The following is a 15,702-nucleotide window of genomic DNA, read 5'->3' on the forward strand; positions in this document are numbered from 1 at the left end:
AATCCCCAACTGAAAATAGCGTCCTGGGGATTTAAGCTATCTGTACAATGCTACAGTAGACACACAACCACCTTCAGGGAACATAAGCTAGTCTAGCTAGATATAGCAACTTGTTTCATACATAAAATGAACTGAGGGAGCGCACCGAGGCCCAGTATAAGACAAAGGATCGTTTTGAACTCTGAATTGTACACATACACTCTATTAGTACAAAAATAAAAATCTGGGGGGGGGGACTGGTTTAGCTCACTGGGTATGAACAGGTGACACATGCTCTGTTATTCCATATGCCCAGGTTTTTACTGCCTCCCCCGTGTTCCTTCTCCTAGCTTTCCTGTTTAGCTCCACTGTGCATTTGAAATTAAATAATAATAATTAATTTGGAATAAAAGCTATGTATATAGCACCAGAAATGAGCAGAATTCCTCTTCAATAAGGAGGTTGAGTTTGCCACGTGAAATCACAGCCTGTGGTTAGTGTCCTTGGCTGTGTCAAAGAGCACATAAAGCGCTAGATGTATAAAGGCTAATTTACACCATTGAGGCCTGCTCTCAAAAACTGAAATAGATGTAACACTGTCTGTTAAGCTGGATTTAAGAAATAAGTGAAACATGTTTAGCGCCATCTTCTGTAAGTGTTGGAGTCCAGCTTGCCGCTGTGGTGGCTCTCCTCCACACAGTACTCAAAAGAGACAGACAGTGAAAGTGGACAGTATATCCTCTGTTTCTTAACATGAAACTCGGTGTTGCGGCCAGGGGCAGCACAAATGTGATCCCCTTAAAGTGATCTTTAGTTTTAGTGTCCTTATTTTTCTCTCGTTATCGATTCTGTCACTAGTTAGCTAACATAAACTAATGTAAGTCTATTAACCAACCAACCACATGACAATCATGTTCCTTACTGTCAGAAGATGGCGCTAAGCTGTGTTACATCTAAACCAGTAGAGACTATGAAGGAAGAATCAGTTATATTGCTACAGGAGAACTTGCTGATATCTAGTTGCTTGATCAGTCAAGTTCTGGCTGTCTTGAATAGCTGATCTCTCCTCTGTATGGAGAAGGAAGCGCCCGCAAAGTAGAAGAAAAGAACAGAGTCCTTGAGACAAAAAAGGGTTAACAGAATTGTTTACCAGATAGAAGAGGGAAAATATGCAGAGGTCCACTCCCCTCTTAGAGGTGGAGTTTGAACTTTGCCGTGGTCACTGTCTAGCTTACAAACTCGGGTGCAGTGAACCCAGAATCTGCTAGCTGCAGCCGAGCTTGTAAGCTGAACTTTAACCCTCATATGAGTGATAAGAGCTCTGCCTGTGTGTTCACCTCATCAACAGGTTGGCAGGAGAAAGTATGACGTTTGATGCCTTCAAACTGTCTGTCTAAAATTTTTGTTAAGAGGGGTGACGCGGTCGTAAGCTTATATAGTTCCACTTGTGAGCAGAGTAGTCCCGGACAGTGCTTCGGACCTCTAAACCACAACACCAACCACAATCTGCAGAGGATAATTTTCAACCTTTTAAAAGCTTTTATTCCGGAAGCTGGGCTGAAGCACCATGTTGAGTAAAGATCTTCCAGACATTGAGGTAAATTTGCTGTGTTATATGTTATAGCAGGATATTCTCATATGATATATAAGTGGAAAATGCAATGTATAGCATTCTCTAGCAACACATATACAGGTGTTGTGTGGATAACAAATGATAATAAAATGTTTTCCATGCCATAGTAAAATAAAGTCATTCTAATTGTGTCCATAGAATTTTTATGAGTACAGATGGGGATTTAAAGATTATTCTCCACTAATCTAGAAGCTTAACAGCAGGCTAATTTGCACATGACTGGCCTCTAATTATGACCATTTCACAAGAAAAAATTGAAACTATACATACAGCTGTGATCCTGGAATAATAGTAAGTCAGTCACAATCATCTGTTCATATACAGTTTCATCAGACTTGCAGGCATATCACAGTTTTCAAATGGACTTCCGCCATGCACAGGGCACTGCATATCCTTTGAGTCCATCAGTTTCTCAGCACAAACAGTACTTCCCTTACTGTGTGTGTCTTTAGAAAAGGCCTGTGTATAATTCAACATTCGGCTGCCCACAGGGTGAGACGTTTCTTTCTATAAGAAGCAAGCCTGACCGCAAAGTCACACGATGGAGATTCATTGGGTTACTCTTTTTACTAATGTAAAGTATTGACTTTAGTGTGAGAAGTGCCCTGGTGTGATTTAGATGATACGGAAATAGAAATGAAAGTATCCAGAGTTTTTGGGACAAAGTAAAAACACATCTTACTAATTTAGAAATTTGCTTCACTGAGCCACCCACAGTTTCTGCATGTCGCACACTGATGTGTTCTCTGCCTTGTGGCAGAATAATACATGTCAAAGTGACATGAAAATAAAATGTCTTATAAAATAAAAATGTTTTTTAATGAAATAAAACCGCTTCTACAAACACAAAACAGATAAATAGGGGGGAAAAAGGCACTGTCAAAGTGCCTGAGAACATGGGTGTCTAAATGCTTTTTAAAGGAATCTACTGAGTCACCTGATTTTTACTCTTTTAAAAGTCCTCTTGGGTGCACCAAGTAGAGACCAGTAGAGTTATCAGAGATATACGACAGACCTATACATTGGCTAATCACTGTAACGTGTTGCAACGGTGAGGATTTAGTGGGTAAAATGCCACATGATGCAGTCTGAACATGATCGCCTGGTATTATGTAACAAGCCATGTGTTTGATTGTACAACCTATAGATAACTGACACAGGGTCAAAGTGGAGATGTCAGTGTGCATATGTATGTATGTGTGTTGTGTGTATCTATCTATCTATCTATCTATCTATAAAAAAGAAAAAAATTCCCGACTCGCCCCTGTGGGCGGTCAATCCTTCAAGCTCGGGTCCTCTACCAGAGGCCTGGGAGCTTGAGGGTCCTGCGCAGTATCTTAGCTGTTCCTAGGACTGCACTCTTCTGGACAGAGATCTCTGATGTTGTTCCTGGGATCTCCTGGAGCCACTCGCCTAGTTTGGGAGTCACCGCACCTAGTGCTCCGATTACCACTGGGACCACCGTCACCTTCACCCTCCACATCTTCTCGAGCTCTTCTCTGAGCCCTTGGTATTTCTCAACTGTCAGTTGGGGCCATCTTTGTGATGTATTCGTGGATGTTCGTTGTCTCATCCTGGACTGTGGTGCTGACACTCACCAGTCCCCGGCCCCCTTCCTTCTGCTTAGCGTACAGCCTGAGGGTGCTGGACTTGGGGTGAAACCCTCCATGCATGGTAAGGAGCTTTCTTGTCTTTATGTCAAGACAAGAAAGCTGTATATATATATACATAGAGAGAGAGAGATAGATAGACACACAAATCATGGATGTCATGGACACCTGTTCCCATAGCTGAATGTGTTAGTCCACATGGATAACACTCCTGTCAAGTCATCTTTGATGCTAAATGATAGACAGGCAACAGGCTTACTTATCCCAGCAAGGCAATGCCAAAACATATTTTGTGTTAATTGCTGGATGCCTCTGTAGTAAATTATTCTGGGTGAACTGTTGACTAGCTGGATTTTCTCAGGTTTTAGCCCCATAGAGGTAGAAAATATTTTTAGTAGTACTTTTAGTTAGTCTAATGCAAAGCCCTCTCCAAATTGTTTGATTTTAAAATCAAATAAATTATTAAATTATTACATTTTTGAATGATTTGATGTGTTATCACTGTACTTCCAATCAAGTATAGACTACAATGAACTGATTTTTTTAAATCAAAATTTTATAAAATGTCCCATATTTTTGGAAACTAATGATGGCGTTGATATGCTAAGACCAGTTCAATAGATCATTAGCCACTAATGTTCAAATAGTCAAGGTCAGGTTGGATTAATACATTCAGTGATAATATTCTATAATGGCAGAATTTACATGAATAAAATACTATTCAGTATTCCCCCATGTAACAAGGTGTCAGTGTGCGACAAGCTTAATTTCTCGATTTCTACTGTTATATATGAATGCAACACGTGACATTGGCTCAGTGCATCGACCTGGCACCTCACCATTATCTTATCATCTTGACCCCGACCATGAAAACAGCCAGACTTCCTAGAATGTTCCACAGTTTCAATGTTCTTGTCGGCAAATCTCAGCAAATGTGCTGTCAAGAAAAATAATGTTGTTACGGTCTGCATATTATGCAGACTGTGCAGTGTGAAGTTGAGGACCCAAAATGCAGACACAGAAGCAGGTAGGACTCAGAAGAAAGTAAGCCATTTTATTAGGCTGTAAAAAGTCCAGCAAACAAAACTTAATGTCTAAAAGGGAATTGCAAACTATAACAACAGGAACCTGGAATGAGGAAACACAAGGGTGGCTGTAGCTCAGGAGGTAGAGCAGGTCACCTACTGATCGGAAGTTTGGTGGTTCGATTCTTGGCTCCTCCAGTCTGCATGTCAAGTATCCTTGGGTAAGGTACTAACCCCAAGTTGCTCTCTGATGCGTCCATCAGAGAATGTGTGTGAATGTAGTTAGATAGCACTAAGTATAGATAAAGTGCTTGTGAGAATGGGTGAATGTGGCATGTTGTATAGAGTACTCCGAGAGAGTAGGAAAGGGCTATTACCATTTACAAGAAAATAGAGACTGACAAGGAATAAGAGGAAGCCAGACTGAGGGGAAATAGCTCAGAAAATAAAACACTCTCTGTGGAGAAACTGTGCCTGTTTAAGATGCTCTTTTTATATTCAATCATATTGCTGACCTTTGACCAGTTATCCTAGTTAGTTGCAAAGTATTTTTCCAGCTGTTTCTTTCTAAGACCACTTACTTTTCCAGTCTTTTGTTGCCTTTGTTGTCTTTTGTTAACTTAATTATGATAATAATTATAATTGTATAAAGGAGCCTTTGAGGTGGTCTGGGCATCTGACAAGGATGCCTTGTGGGTGAGGTGTTCTGGGCATGTCCAACCAAGAGGAGGCCCTGGGGCAGATCCAGGACACTCGGTAGAGGTTTATCTCTCAGCTGGCCTAGGAAGCCTCTGTGCTACCTGGAAAAGCTAGATTAGGTAGTTTGCTACAGACTGGGCTTCTCTGCTTAGGCTGCTGTCCCAGCAACCTGACCCCATATAAGCAGAAGAAAATGGATGGATTATTATTATTAAATATGAGAAAATATATTTCATGAAATAATAAAAGGTTAGAAATATGTTTTATTGTGAAGAAAATATGGATGGGTTTGTGCCCCAATTTTTTTGGAATTTGGGGTTGTGGCATAAGACTTCTCTGAATATAATTATCTAGTTCCCTCTGCAACCATACCACTTTATAAAAACAAACACACTGGATGCTTTTCCTGGATCATTCCTTTATATGTAAAGCAAAAATGTGAACCACTATACTGTGGAGCCACTTGAAATGCTAAAACAAAGTCTCTGGAAAATAAAAGAAGATTCTACTCATGTTTATTAGGACGTGCAGTCTAAGAATCCAATCCTGTGTCTTTTTCTTTTCAGAGCATCCTAGCTCTGAATCCAAGGGTGAAGCATCATGCTCAGATCATATCCACAGCCAGTAAGAAGAAAGAAAAGAAACACTGGAAGAGGAACCCTGAAAGGAACTGCGGTGTAAGAAAAATACACAAACAAGACGTAGCTTCAATTAAAAGAGTATCTTTAGTCAAATTAGAGCATTTGCATAATTTAATGCTTGGAACATCATTCATCTTCTTCACTCTTTTTTCCAGTCTTGTGTGAAGTTAGAAAACAACTTTGACGACATCAAGCATACAACACTGAGCGAGCGAGGAGCACTACGAGAAGCTCTCAGGTGAAGATTAATGAAGAGGCTACTTTAGTTATTTGTTTTTAATATAGCATATGTCACAAATATGATTTACATTCAACTTATGTTAAAAAAGATACCAAATTTCAGATGGTCACAACAAATGCAGGCTAAAGAAGAGTATTCTCATCATTGTCAGGCCAGTTCCACACATGTACTTTTTTTTTTATCACCATTAGAGAAAAAGGGCAGCAGTGCAGTTGGATGAATCCAACTGTTAATTGAATAGCCATGACATTTGTACACACAATATAATAATAATCCATGTCAAAAGAAAGTTTTTTTTTCCAGGACTTTCTTTATTTTTTCAGTTAGCTACACCATCATGACAAAATGTACAAAATGAACAAAATGTAAATTTTATTTATGAGACGAAATCGTGATAGTGACGTACTGGCACATTAAACTAAGACACTGTACATGAAAAGTATTATCTTAAATGTATCCATTATAATATTAGACATTACAGCACTACAAACTGTGTTTTTTGTCTAAAATAACAAAAATCCTCCAAACTGTTTGCATGCAATTTTTATTTTTTAGAAATCTTACTTGGTTAAGCTGCAGAAACAAATGAAAAATTTGTGTTTAGATGTCTAAAATGTGCTGATGCTCCCTGTCAGAAGAGCTGCCCAACTAATCTGGACATCAAGTCATTCATTACGAGTATCTCCAATAAGGTAGAATCCACTCTGCACTCTTTCTGTCATGATCCCGAGTCTTGTACCCAGCGTTTCCTGTTTTGGACTTTTAGTTTTGGTTTATTTTATAGTCTGAGGTTGAGATTCTGTTCTTTGTTTGGTTACTCTTACTTATTTGTATTCCTAAGTCATCTTGGTTTCTTGTCTAGTTTATGTTGTCTTATCTCTGTCTCCACACTTATTCGCCTGTTCCCCAGTCGTGCCTCTGTTTCTCTCACTCCCTCTTTTCCCTGTATTTAGTCAGTCAGTGTGTGTATGTTCTCGTACTTCCTTTTTTACTTTGATAGTCTCCTGCCCTGTGTGTAGCATGTGCAGTTTTGTCCTCTGTCTCGTCAGTTAGATTATGTCCAGCTGTCTTCGCCAGGTTATTCCTCTTTGTCCTGATTCCCTCGTGTGTATATATTGTCTGCATCTCCCTCATTCCTGGCTGTGTGTTCTGCCTGTGTGTTTAGTTTCCAGTTTGGTTTTGTATTTCATAAGTTCGATAATAAAGCTGTGTTTTTGAGTTAAGGTCCATATGAGAGTCTGCATTCTGGGTCCCCGATCCTGTCTTCACATAGCCTTATGTCTTCAGATATTCAAAGTAATACCAGATAGCAGTACTCTGATGTCAAGTGTGTGTATTTGTGTAACAGAACTACTATGGGGCAGCGCGTGCCATTCTATCTGACAACCCTCTGGGTTTGACCTGCGGAATGGTTTGTCCCACATCGGAGCTGTGTGTAGGGGGCTGCAACCTGTATGCTTCTGAAGAAGGACCCATTAACATTGGAGGGTTACAGCAGTTTGCTATTGAGGTACGACAGTTTTCAGAAAACACATTTCTAATCAATTATATTGATTTAACATCAGCCATGATGTAAAAGTAGTGTATTAAAGACTATTCTTGGCATGTGCATTTGTGTATGTTTCTTTACAGGTGTTTAGTAAAATGGGCATCCCTCAGAAAAGAAACCCCGAACTCCCACCATTCAATGAGCTGCCAGAGTCTTACCACACCCCTATAGCTCTGATTGGCTGTGGCCCAGCATCAATTAGTTGTGCTTCTTTCCTGGCCCGTCTGGGATATGATAATATCACAATATTTGAAAAACAGAAGTACACAGGAGGGCTGAGGTATCTTAAAATATTATATGACAGTGTTCATTTCCCTCAAGCTGTTTTATATTGTATTGTTAGTTACTTGGGAAGTAAAGGTTCAGTCTTTTTAAAAAGAATTTTAGAATTGCACATTGAGACATGGGTAAACCTTTTTTAATATGTCTGCAAATTAGAGAGAGAAGCTGGCACGAGGACAGTTGAAAGACACAATACCAACATGATAGCATTGAGGAGACAAAAATCATTCAAAGAGATATGTTCTTCTATGCAGCACGTCAGAAATCCCTCAATTCCGGCTTCCATATGAGGTCGTCCAGTTTGAAATAAACCTGATGAAGGACCTGGGAGTGAAGGTATGAAATGTGGCACGTATTTTCAAAATAGTATTTGTAGCATCCATTATATTAGTCAAATCTCTTTACATGAGTCAACAGTTCAGTTAAGACATTTTGTTTCTGTGGCGTCTACAGGTGGTGTGTGAGAAGGGCTTGGGTGTTAATGGAATGACTCTGAAGTCCCTGAAGGAAGATGGATTTAAGGCTGTCTTCATAGGGATTGGTGAGTTTCACTTGACAACCATTATGAATAGATTCCAGTTTAGTTCCCTGTAAATTCATCTGGAATCTGGATGTGTCTGGATATTATGCACATTTGTAAAAAGTTATAATAAACTGCTGAATTACATCAACCATCAAATTTATTTTTCTGCATGCATTTTAAGTCCTCATCAAGTCCTGTTTGCATGTGTCTGTGAATGTGTGTGTGACACCAGGTCTCCCACAGGCCAACAGAGCTGAAATCTTCAAGGGTTTAACTGTGGATCAAGGATTCTTCACTTCTAAGGACTTTCTGCCCATGGTGGCCTCTGCCAGCAAGAAAGGTACCACTTAATTTTTGTTCCTCTACCAGTCCACAGGATTATAGTTCACATGTGCAGTAACAAAGTCACAATATACACATTATTTATATGAAGTCACGATCCCAAACATACGACAATAGCATCACTTCACAGCCTTTGATCAGCCCGTAACTTTTCATGTGTTAGTGTATCTGCACATACTCATTCAATCATACAGTACTTTTGCTGGTGACATGGTTTTTTACATTTTGGGCTCTCTGTCGCTTTGCCTAGGTATGTGTCAGTGTCGCTCCTCTCTGCCAGAACTAAAGGGAGTGGTGATAGTTTTGGGGGCCGGTGACACTGCATTTGACTGTGCCACCTCAGCCCTTCGGTGTGGAGCCAAAAGAGTGTATGTCTGCTTCAGGAGGGGATTCACCAACATTAGAGCTGTTCCTGAGGAGGTGCTGATGAGAGGCAGATGGATCAACTGACGCAGTATACAGACAGATCACCAGATGAGTGTACTGATATGTATGACGTTTTTTCCTCTCAGATGGAGTTGGCTAAAGAGGAGCAGTGTGAGTTCCTTCCTTTTCTGTCTCCCCGTGAGGTCATTATGAAGAATGGGCATGTTGCTGGGTTACAGTTCTGTCGCACTGAGCAGACTGAGGAAGGTGACTGGGTTGAAGACGAGGAGCAAATTGTCAGACTGAAGGCTGATTACATAATCAGTGCTTTTGGATCCCTGTTGAATGAGCCACAAGGTAATGAGTAATCAGCTGCGCAACACATTACCCAACTTTTTGCTTCACCTTTAACTAGAAGAAGTAATGACAAATCCAGATGTAATTGTAAAACTTTGGTTTCCGAGTGCTGGTTTGTCTTTTTTAATTTTACTTTTTTTTTTTTCAAATATACATTACTGAGCAAGTCTCTTGACCAACTCCCAGTTTCTTAACATGGGAAATAGGTGCAAAACCTGTAATTTAAATACAGCACAAAAACGTTGTTCTCTGTTAGGTGTAGACAACACTAGTTCATCTTTTGAGTAAGGAACCTTTTAATGTTTGGTCAATGTTCAGAGGCTTGACACACAAAAACACATTTCTCTGAAAATCATCAGTTAAAAAGACCTGGACTACCAGCAGCCCAAAACAACATAACAAAATTAAATCTGTAATGGTTTGAAAGTTTGCAGGTGATGTTTAGACTGAGGCAGAGCATGAAACTGACTGATATGAATCAGAATCAGAATACTTTATTGATCCCTGGGGGAAATTATTTTTTGTTATTTTTTGCTGGGTGCTTGTAGTGACTGAGGCCATGACGCCTGTGAAGCTGAGTCGCTGGGGTACCCCAGAGGTGAACACAGGCACCATGCAGACCAGTGAGCCCTGGGTTTTTGCTGGAGGAGACGTCGCTGGTTTGGCAAACACCACAGTGGAGTCAGTGAATGATGGCAAACAAGCCTCGTGGCATATTCACAGATACATACAGGTAAGTCTGCTAAGACTCTAAACACCAATGAGTTCGATAAGGAGAGATCATTTGGAAGAACCGAACAAGATTTACCAAGATGGAAAAATGAATTGGACTCCAATGACCTGTTATCACAGAAAAGAATCCCAGTAGCGATAGGATTTAGAACAGGAAACCCCAAAACATAGGCACTGATGGTGTTGAAGATTGAGATGGAAGCTTGGATGGGGCGAGATGGAGAGGTGGTTGGTTGCATGAATGAGAATCCGATGGAAAAGCACAGATTTTAAACCAGTCAGAATGGAGGCTTTGCCTTCTTTGATCCAATCAAAAAGGTGACTGGGCTAGTATAATGATGACAGCACTGAGTTTGATAGCATGGGAAGGTTATAGTGAACATCTAGGAAAGCAAGCATATGAATGACTGCAGATCTTCCTTACTGAACTTGTGCCTATTAATGGTTTGTTTAGTGTCCATGTACAATTTTTGTACCTCATGCATAATACACAAAATATCATACCAATAATGTTACCAAAAATATTTATCCCTTCTCTTTTACTTGTATAGTCTCTTCATGGACAAACAGTAGACCCAGTTCCAAAGTTGCCATTGTTCTACAGTGCTATAGACCAGGTGGACATCAGCATTGAAGTTTGTGGAATAAAATTTCCAAATCCGTTCGGCCTGGCCTCTGCTCCTCCTACCACTAGCACAGCCATGATCAGAAGAGCTTTTGAACAAGGATGGGGCTTCGCTCTGACTAAGACATTTGGACTGGATAAGGTACCACACATGCAAACAATGTACCAAACCACCAGTCACTAGAACGACTATACTTGCAGGCATTAAAGAGATTTATTCACCCGAACATGTATTTTACGATACCTTACAGTAAATCATTGTAACATATCAATATTTCCTCCTTGCTGACCTTTGCTGTTTTTGCATTTTTATATTTTTCCCATACCAATTTATTATGTAACCTCAGATTTATTCCTCAGGAAATTGTGAGCATACAAAAAAAAAAGGAAAAAAAAAAAAAGGGATTTGTTTAGGATTCTTTACCAGATGAACACAAGTAAAAGCTTCAGAAAGAAAAACACGAAAGCTTTGTTGTGTCTAGCAAGTTTCACTTTAAGGACCCCAAAAAAAGAAGTTAACCTCATGAATGGGCTCTATAAATCTGTGTCTTTAGGATCTGGTGACCAATGTGTCTCCTCGAATTGTGCGTGGTACAACATCAGGCCCTCTTTATGGGCCTGGTCTGGGCTCCTTCCTCAACATTGAGCTCATCAGCGAGAAGACAGCAGCCTACTGGTGTCAGTCGGTTGCTGAGCTGAAAAAAGACTTCCCCAACAACGTAAGTTTGATATTACATCATACCTTTCCTTGGTGATAAGCGTGTTGTTGCGTTAAATAATTAATATACATTTACTTTTCTGGATTGTTTCTGTACCATATTACATATTTCTTTGATTTTTTCCATGAGCTTCATTCCATCACATGTGCTTTACCAGACATTTCATGTCTTTAGTGCGTGTTCTCTAGCAGTGTCCATTTGCACCACTGTACCAAAATTCACCCAAGTTTGAAGTACAAAGTTCTAAAATAAGTCTAAAATGTGTGATGTTTAAAATCGAAAAAAAAATCCCTCTGTGTCCATCAGGTGGTGATTTCTAGTATAATGTGTGGTTACAACGAGGAAGACTGGACAGAGCTAGCCAAGATGGCTGAGGTGATAAAAACAATATACCACTATAATCAAACATTTTTACAGAATATGTAGTCTAATGATGATTTAATTAATTGTAAAAATAACGAATGTATGTGTTTAGGAGTCGGGAGCAGATGCTTTGGAGCTGAACCTCTCTTGTCCTCATGGGATGGGAGAGAGAGGCATGGGACTGGCCTGTGGACAGGTACGCAACCCCCCCCCCCAAAAAAAAACCAAAACACACCCAAATATACAAGGGAGGAAATGGATGTAAGAACAATTAAGTGTAAAGGTGTAACCATTTATTCATTTGTTGTGTCATCAGGACCCAGTGCTGGTAAGGAACATCTGTCGCTGGGTGCGTGAGGCCATTTCCATTCCATTCTTTGCTAAACTGACACCAAATGTTACAAATATTGTTGACATTGCCAAGGCAGCCCATGAAGGTAACCACACTTCACCTTTTCATTCAGTATCATTTTACATTGCTCAGTACTAATCCACAATGTAGCGAATGATTAGCAGATGCCTGTTAACAAGTCTGTAAATGTTGTGCTGTGTTATAGGTGGAGCGGATGGAGTCACAGCCACCAACACGGTCTCAGGTTTAATGGGACTCAAAGCTGATGGCGCTCCCTGGCCAAGTGTTGGTTTGGAAAAACGCACCACATACGGAGGGATCTCTGGTAAGTGCACACACGGTGAAGTATAGCGCAGTGCTGAATAAACTTATTTATCACATTAATGGTGTGTTCAGGTAATGCCATCAGGCCCATTACTCTCAGAGCAGTGTCAGCCATCGCCAGAGCAATTCCAGGTTTTCCTATTCTGGCCACCGGGGGTATTGACTCAGCAGAGAGCGGACTACAGTTTCTTCATGCTGGGGCTTCCCTGTTACAGGTGATAACCAATTTACTGTAACAGGTTTTGCCATTGAATAAAAGTTGATCACAGACCAGTCACTTAGATCAGCTTTCTCATTCTGTCGGGATACCACAGGTGTGTAGTGCAGTTCAGAACCAGGACTTCACATTGATTGAGGATTACTGTGTGGGTACGCAACTGCTTTTTGGCTGAGCTTAACAGGCATTCATTTACATTTTTAGAGCTTCAAAATATTTACTTTTGTATTATTGTGACATTACACATGTTTAGGTCTGAAGGCCTTGCTGTACCTAAAGAGCCTAGAGCTAAAGGACTGGGATGGTCAGTCACCTCCAACAGCGAGCCATCAGAAGGGAAAACCAGTTCCCAGACTCGAAAGCCTGGTTGGAAAGGTACAACCACAACAGTTATAGTAACTTTTTGGTCTTTCTTGGCCTTATATCAACCCACACCTGAATGCTTCAGGCCAGCAAACTGCCAAAACCATCTGCTAGCTGCTAGTAGAGGTACTCTCGTTTGCTGATGACAACGAGTTAACCAGCTGCATCTTATTATCATTGCCACACTGGTACTTACTCTCTTAATTCCTGAGGAAGCAGTAAGAGTGCAATTAGTTTTGCTTCTGCTCCCAGTTAAAATTTTGTTAAATAAGTACTGAACCTGGGTAATGTGTTGTTATTTTCCTTAGGTTGTATTAAACCAATTTTAAAAGATGCTAGAGACCAGATTATTTTTATTACATCCTAACATTTAAAACCTTGAATCAAAAGAAGATGCCTGTTCTTTTTCACATTAAATGGTTATTTGTCTAATAACCATTTGTCACCTCTTATTGGTCAATGTGCATGTGTTTAGAGTCTCCCTAGCTTTGGTCCATACCTTCAGGAGAAGACGGAAGCCATTGCTGCATGCAAGAAACGACTCCGAGATGCTGGTGAAACCAATGTGGTGGAATCCAACGTCAGCCGGATCAACGTGCCCCAGAAGCCTGTTCCTCCAGTCAAGGTCCATACGCATACATACGTGCTGCACGTTGAGTTCAATAAAGCTATATGTCACAGTCGGGCTGAGACTGTAAGGAGTGAAGAAGGTGGACCCAAGTGTAGACACGCAAAATAACAAAACTTAATATTAACTGAAGAATAAGCCTGGACTTATAAAGCAAAGAGCAGAACTAAATCATGATCTAAACCGGGTGAGCTAAACATAACAAAACCCTGGAACATAGAAACCTGGCATGAGTTCATAACAGAACTTATTTGGGGAGCATTACCTTACTTTGTTTCATGGAAACAAGGTAAGGTAACAGACACTCAGGCAGGGAAACGCATGGGGAAACAGCTGACACAAATGAGCATAACGACTTCACAGTGGAAGAGTAAAATGAAACACAATGAACATAGAAACACAAGACCTCTTCAAAATAAAACAGGAAACATGAGATGCAAACATGACAATACAAACTTGACAACCTGAAATCACAGACAAGAAATACATGAGACTAACCAGAAGACGTAAGTGAAACATAACTAGATTAAACTTGAGGCAACTAAATAATGAACCTAGAACTTAACATTATCTTCAAAATACAACAAAAGAGATCAAAAGCCAAATGAAAGGCTGGCTCACAGACCCGGCCCCTGACACTGCATTTGGTTTTTAACCATAAATGTGTTTTTATGTATGTGTGTGGTGACGGGTTGTGTTATAGGACGTGATAGCCAGAGCACTGCGCCACATTGGAGCATACCAGGAACTTAACAACATGGAGCAGGTACACAGTTCTCATTCATTCACTCTAACCAGGTAATATTCTGACCATTGTAGTGATTTATAGGAAAAGATAAATGAACAAAAGGACATTGCACCACATGTGTAATCACTTTTTATTTTCTAAATCAGGTTTTCTTCTCATGATCACAGATAGCAGTAAAATATCATTTATCAAAATCACAACAACAACAATGGTCTTTCCCTGTGCTCTCAGGTCCAGGCTCTTATAGATGAAGAGATGTGTATCAACTGTGGGAAATGTTACATGACCTGCAATGACTCTGGATACCAGGTATGTTTTTCTACTATATCCAGACAGTCATCACTTTCTTGTTTTTCAAGAGATGTATCTGCTTCAGTCCTATTATGTGACTCTTATTTCAAGGCTATAACATTCGACCCTGAAACTCATCTTCCATCCGTGACTGACAGCTGCACTGGCTGCACTTTGTGCCTCAGTGTCTGTCCCATCATAGACTGCATCAAGATGGTCAAAAGGAAAACAGCCTACAAACCCAACAGAGGTGTACCTATTAGTCCTGTCTGCTAAAGGCGAGGATAATAATAAAACAAAGACATCCAACTGGATTGTCTTATACAGTAAATTAATTTGTGTGAAGTATAATCTTAGTTTGAAAGCCCAGCTCCAGTGGCACCACTGAGCAGAGAGGCAGATAACATCACAATAATTGTATAGTGTATATATAGTAAGTGTATGTCAATAATTCCACTCTGATTTAGTTGGTAAATCTGAATCTGACTTTGTTTTTATTCTCTTGTAGAAAATCATTTCAATGTTAAAAAGGCATTTACAGAATGTCAAATTAATTCAAGTCAAATGAAATGCTCCCCAAATAAGTTCTGTGATTTCAAATGTCTGGATTTTTGGATATACAGAAAATATCTGTAAGATGGAGCACATTTTTATACAAATTTGTGAGATTGTGTAAAAAAATTAACCAACATAAAAATATTCTGTTATACATGTGTTATCAGGAAAATGTTGTGAAATGTTAAAAATAAAAGCAACCATTACTTTGTGTCAAGTTATTTTATCATCCTAATACATACATTATATCTATTCAAATATTTAAGTACAGCTTTGTTGTGTTTTTGATATTAGGTAATATTATTGTTCCTATATATTCATATATATTCATGAAAGTTGCACTAGTGCATGTAAACAACATACATTCTGGGCTGGTTAGATTATACTAAGTTTGAGGTTAGTAGACACTTTACCTCTAATTTCTGTGAACGGTAAGAATTCCGTGGCTGAGTTTAGTTAGGCTGGAAGCTTTTTGTTGCTGAAACATTTTGAAACAACCTTTGAAATGGTTTGAAAATATTTCCCTTGAGTATTTGGT

The 15,702-nt window shown here is 39.7% G+C and overlaps 1 protein-coding gene across 1 annotated transcript; it reads left to right on the forward strand.

The window, feature by feature from the left end:
* The first annotated feature begins 1,205 nt into the window (after window positions 1-1,205).
* dpydb (dihydropyrimidine dehydrogenase b) lies at window positions 1,206-15,370 on the forward strand. Its single transcript, XM_026149082.2, has 25 exons — window positions 1,206-1,576; window positions 5,513-5,623; window positions 5,743-5,825; window positions 6,433-6,520; window positions 7,177-7,338; window positions 7,461-7,657; window positions 7,914-7,995; window positions 8,113-8,200; window positions 8,415-8,522; window positions 8,775-8,944; window positions 9,037-9,247; window positions 9,796-9,980; window positions 10,531-10,746; window positions 11,159-11,323; window positions 11,630-11,698; window positions 11,799-11,882; window positions 12,003-12,123; window positions 12,244-12,363; window positions 12,435-12,577; window positions 12,677-12,731; window positions 12,833-12,954; window positions 13,418-13,567; window positions 14,274-14,336; window positions 14,550-14,627; window positions 14,721-15,370. The coding sequence occupies exons 1-25, from the start codon at window positions 1,547-1,549 to the stop codon at window positions 14,883-14,885; spliced, it is 3,066 nt and encodes a 1,021-aa protein (XP_026004867.2). The 5' UTR covers window positions 1,206-1,546; the 3' UTR covers window positions 14,886-15,370.
* The last annotated feature ends 332 nt before the right edge of the window (window positions 15,371-15,702 follow it).

This window comes from Astatotilapia calliptera, chromosome 18 (assembly GCF_964374335.1).
Source record: "Astatotilapia calliptera chromosome 18, fAstCal68.1, whole genome shotgun sequence".
NCBI lineage: Eukaryota > Metazoa > Chordata > Actinopteri > Cichliformes > Cichlidae > Astatotilapia > Astatotilapia calliptera.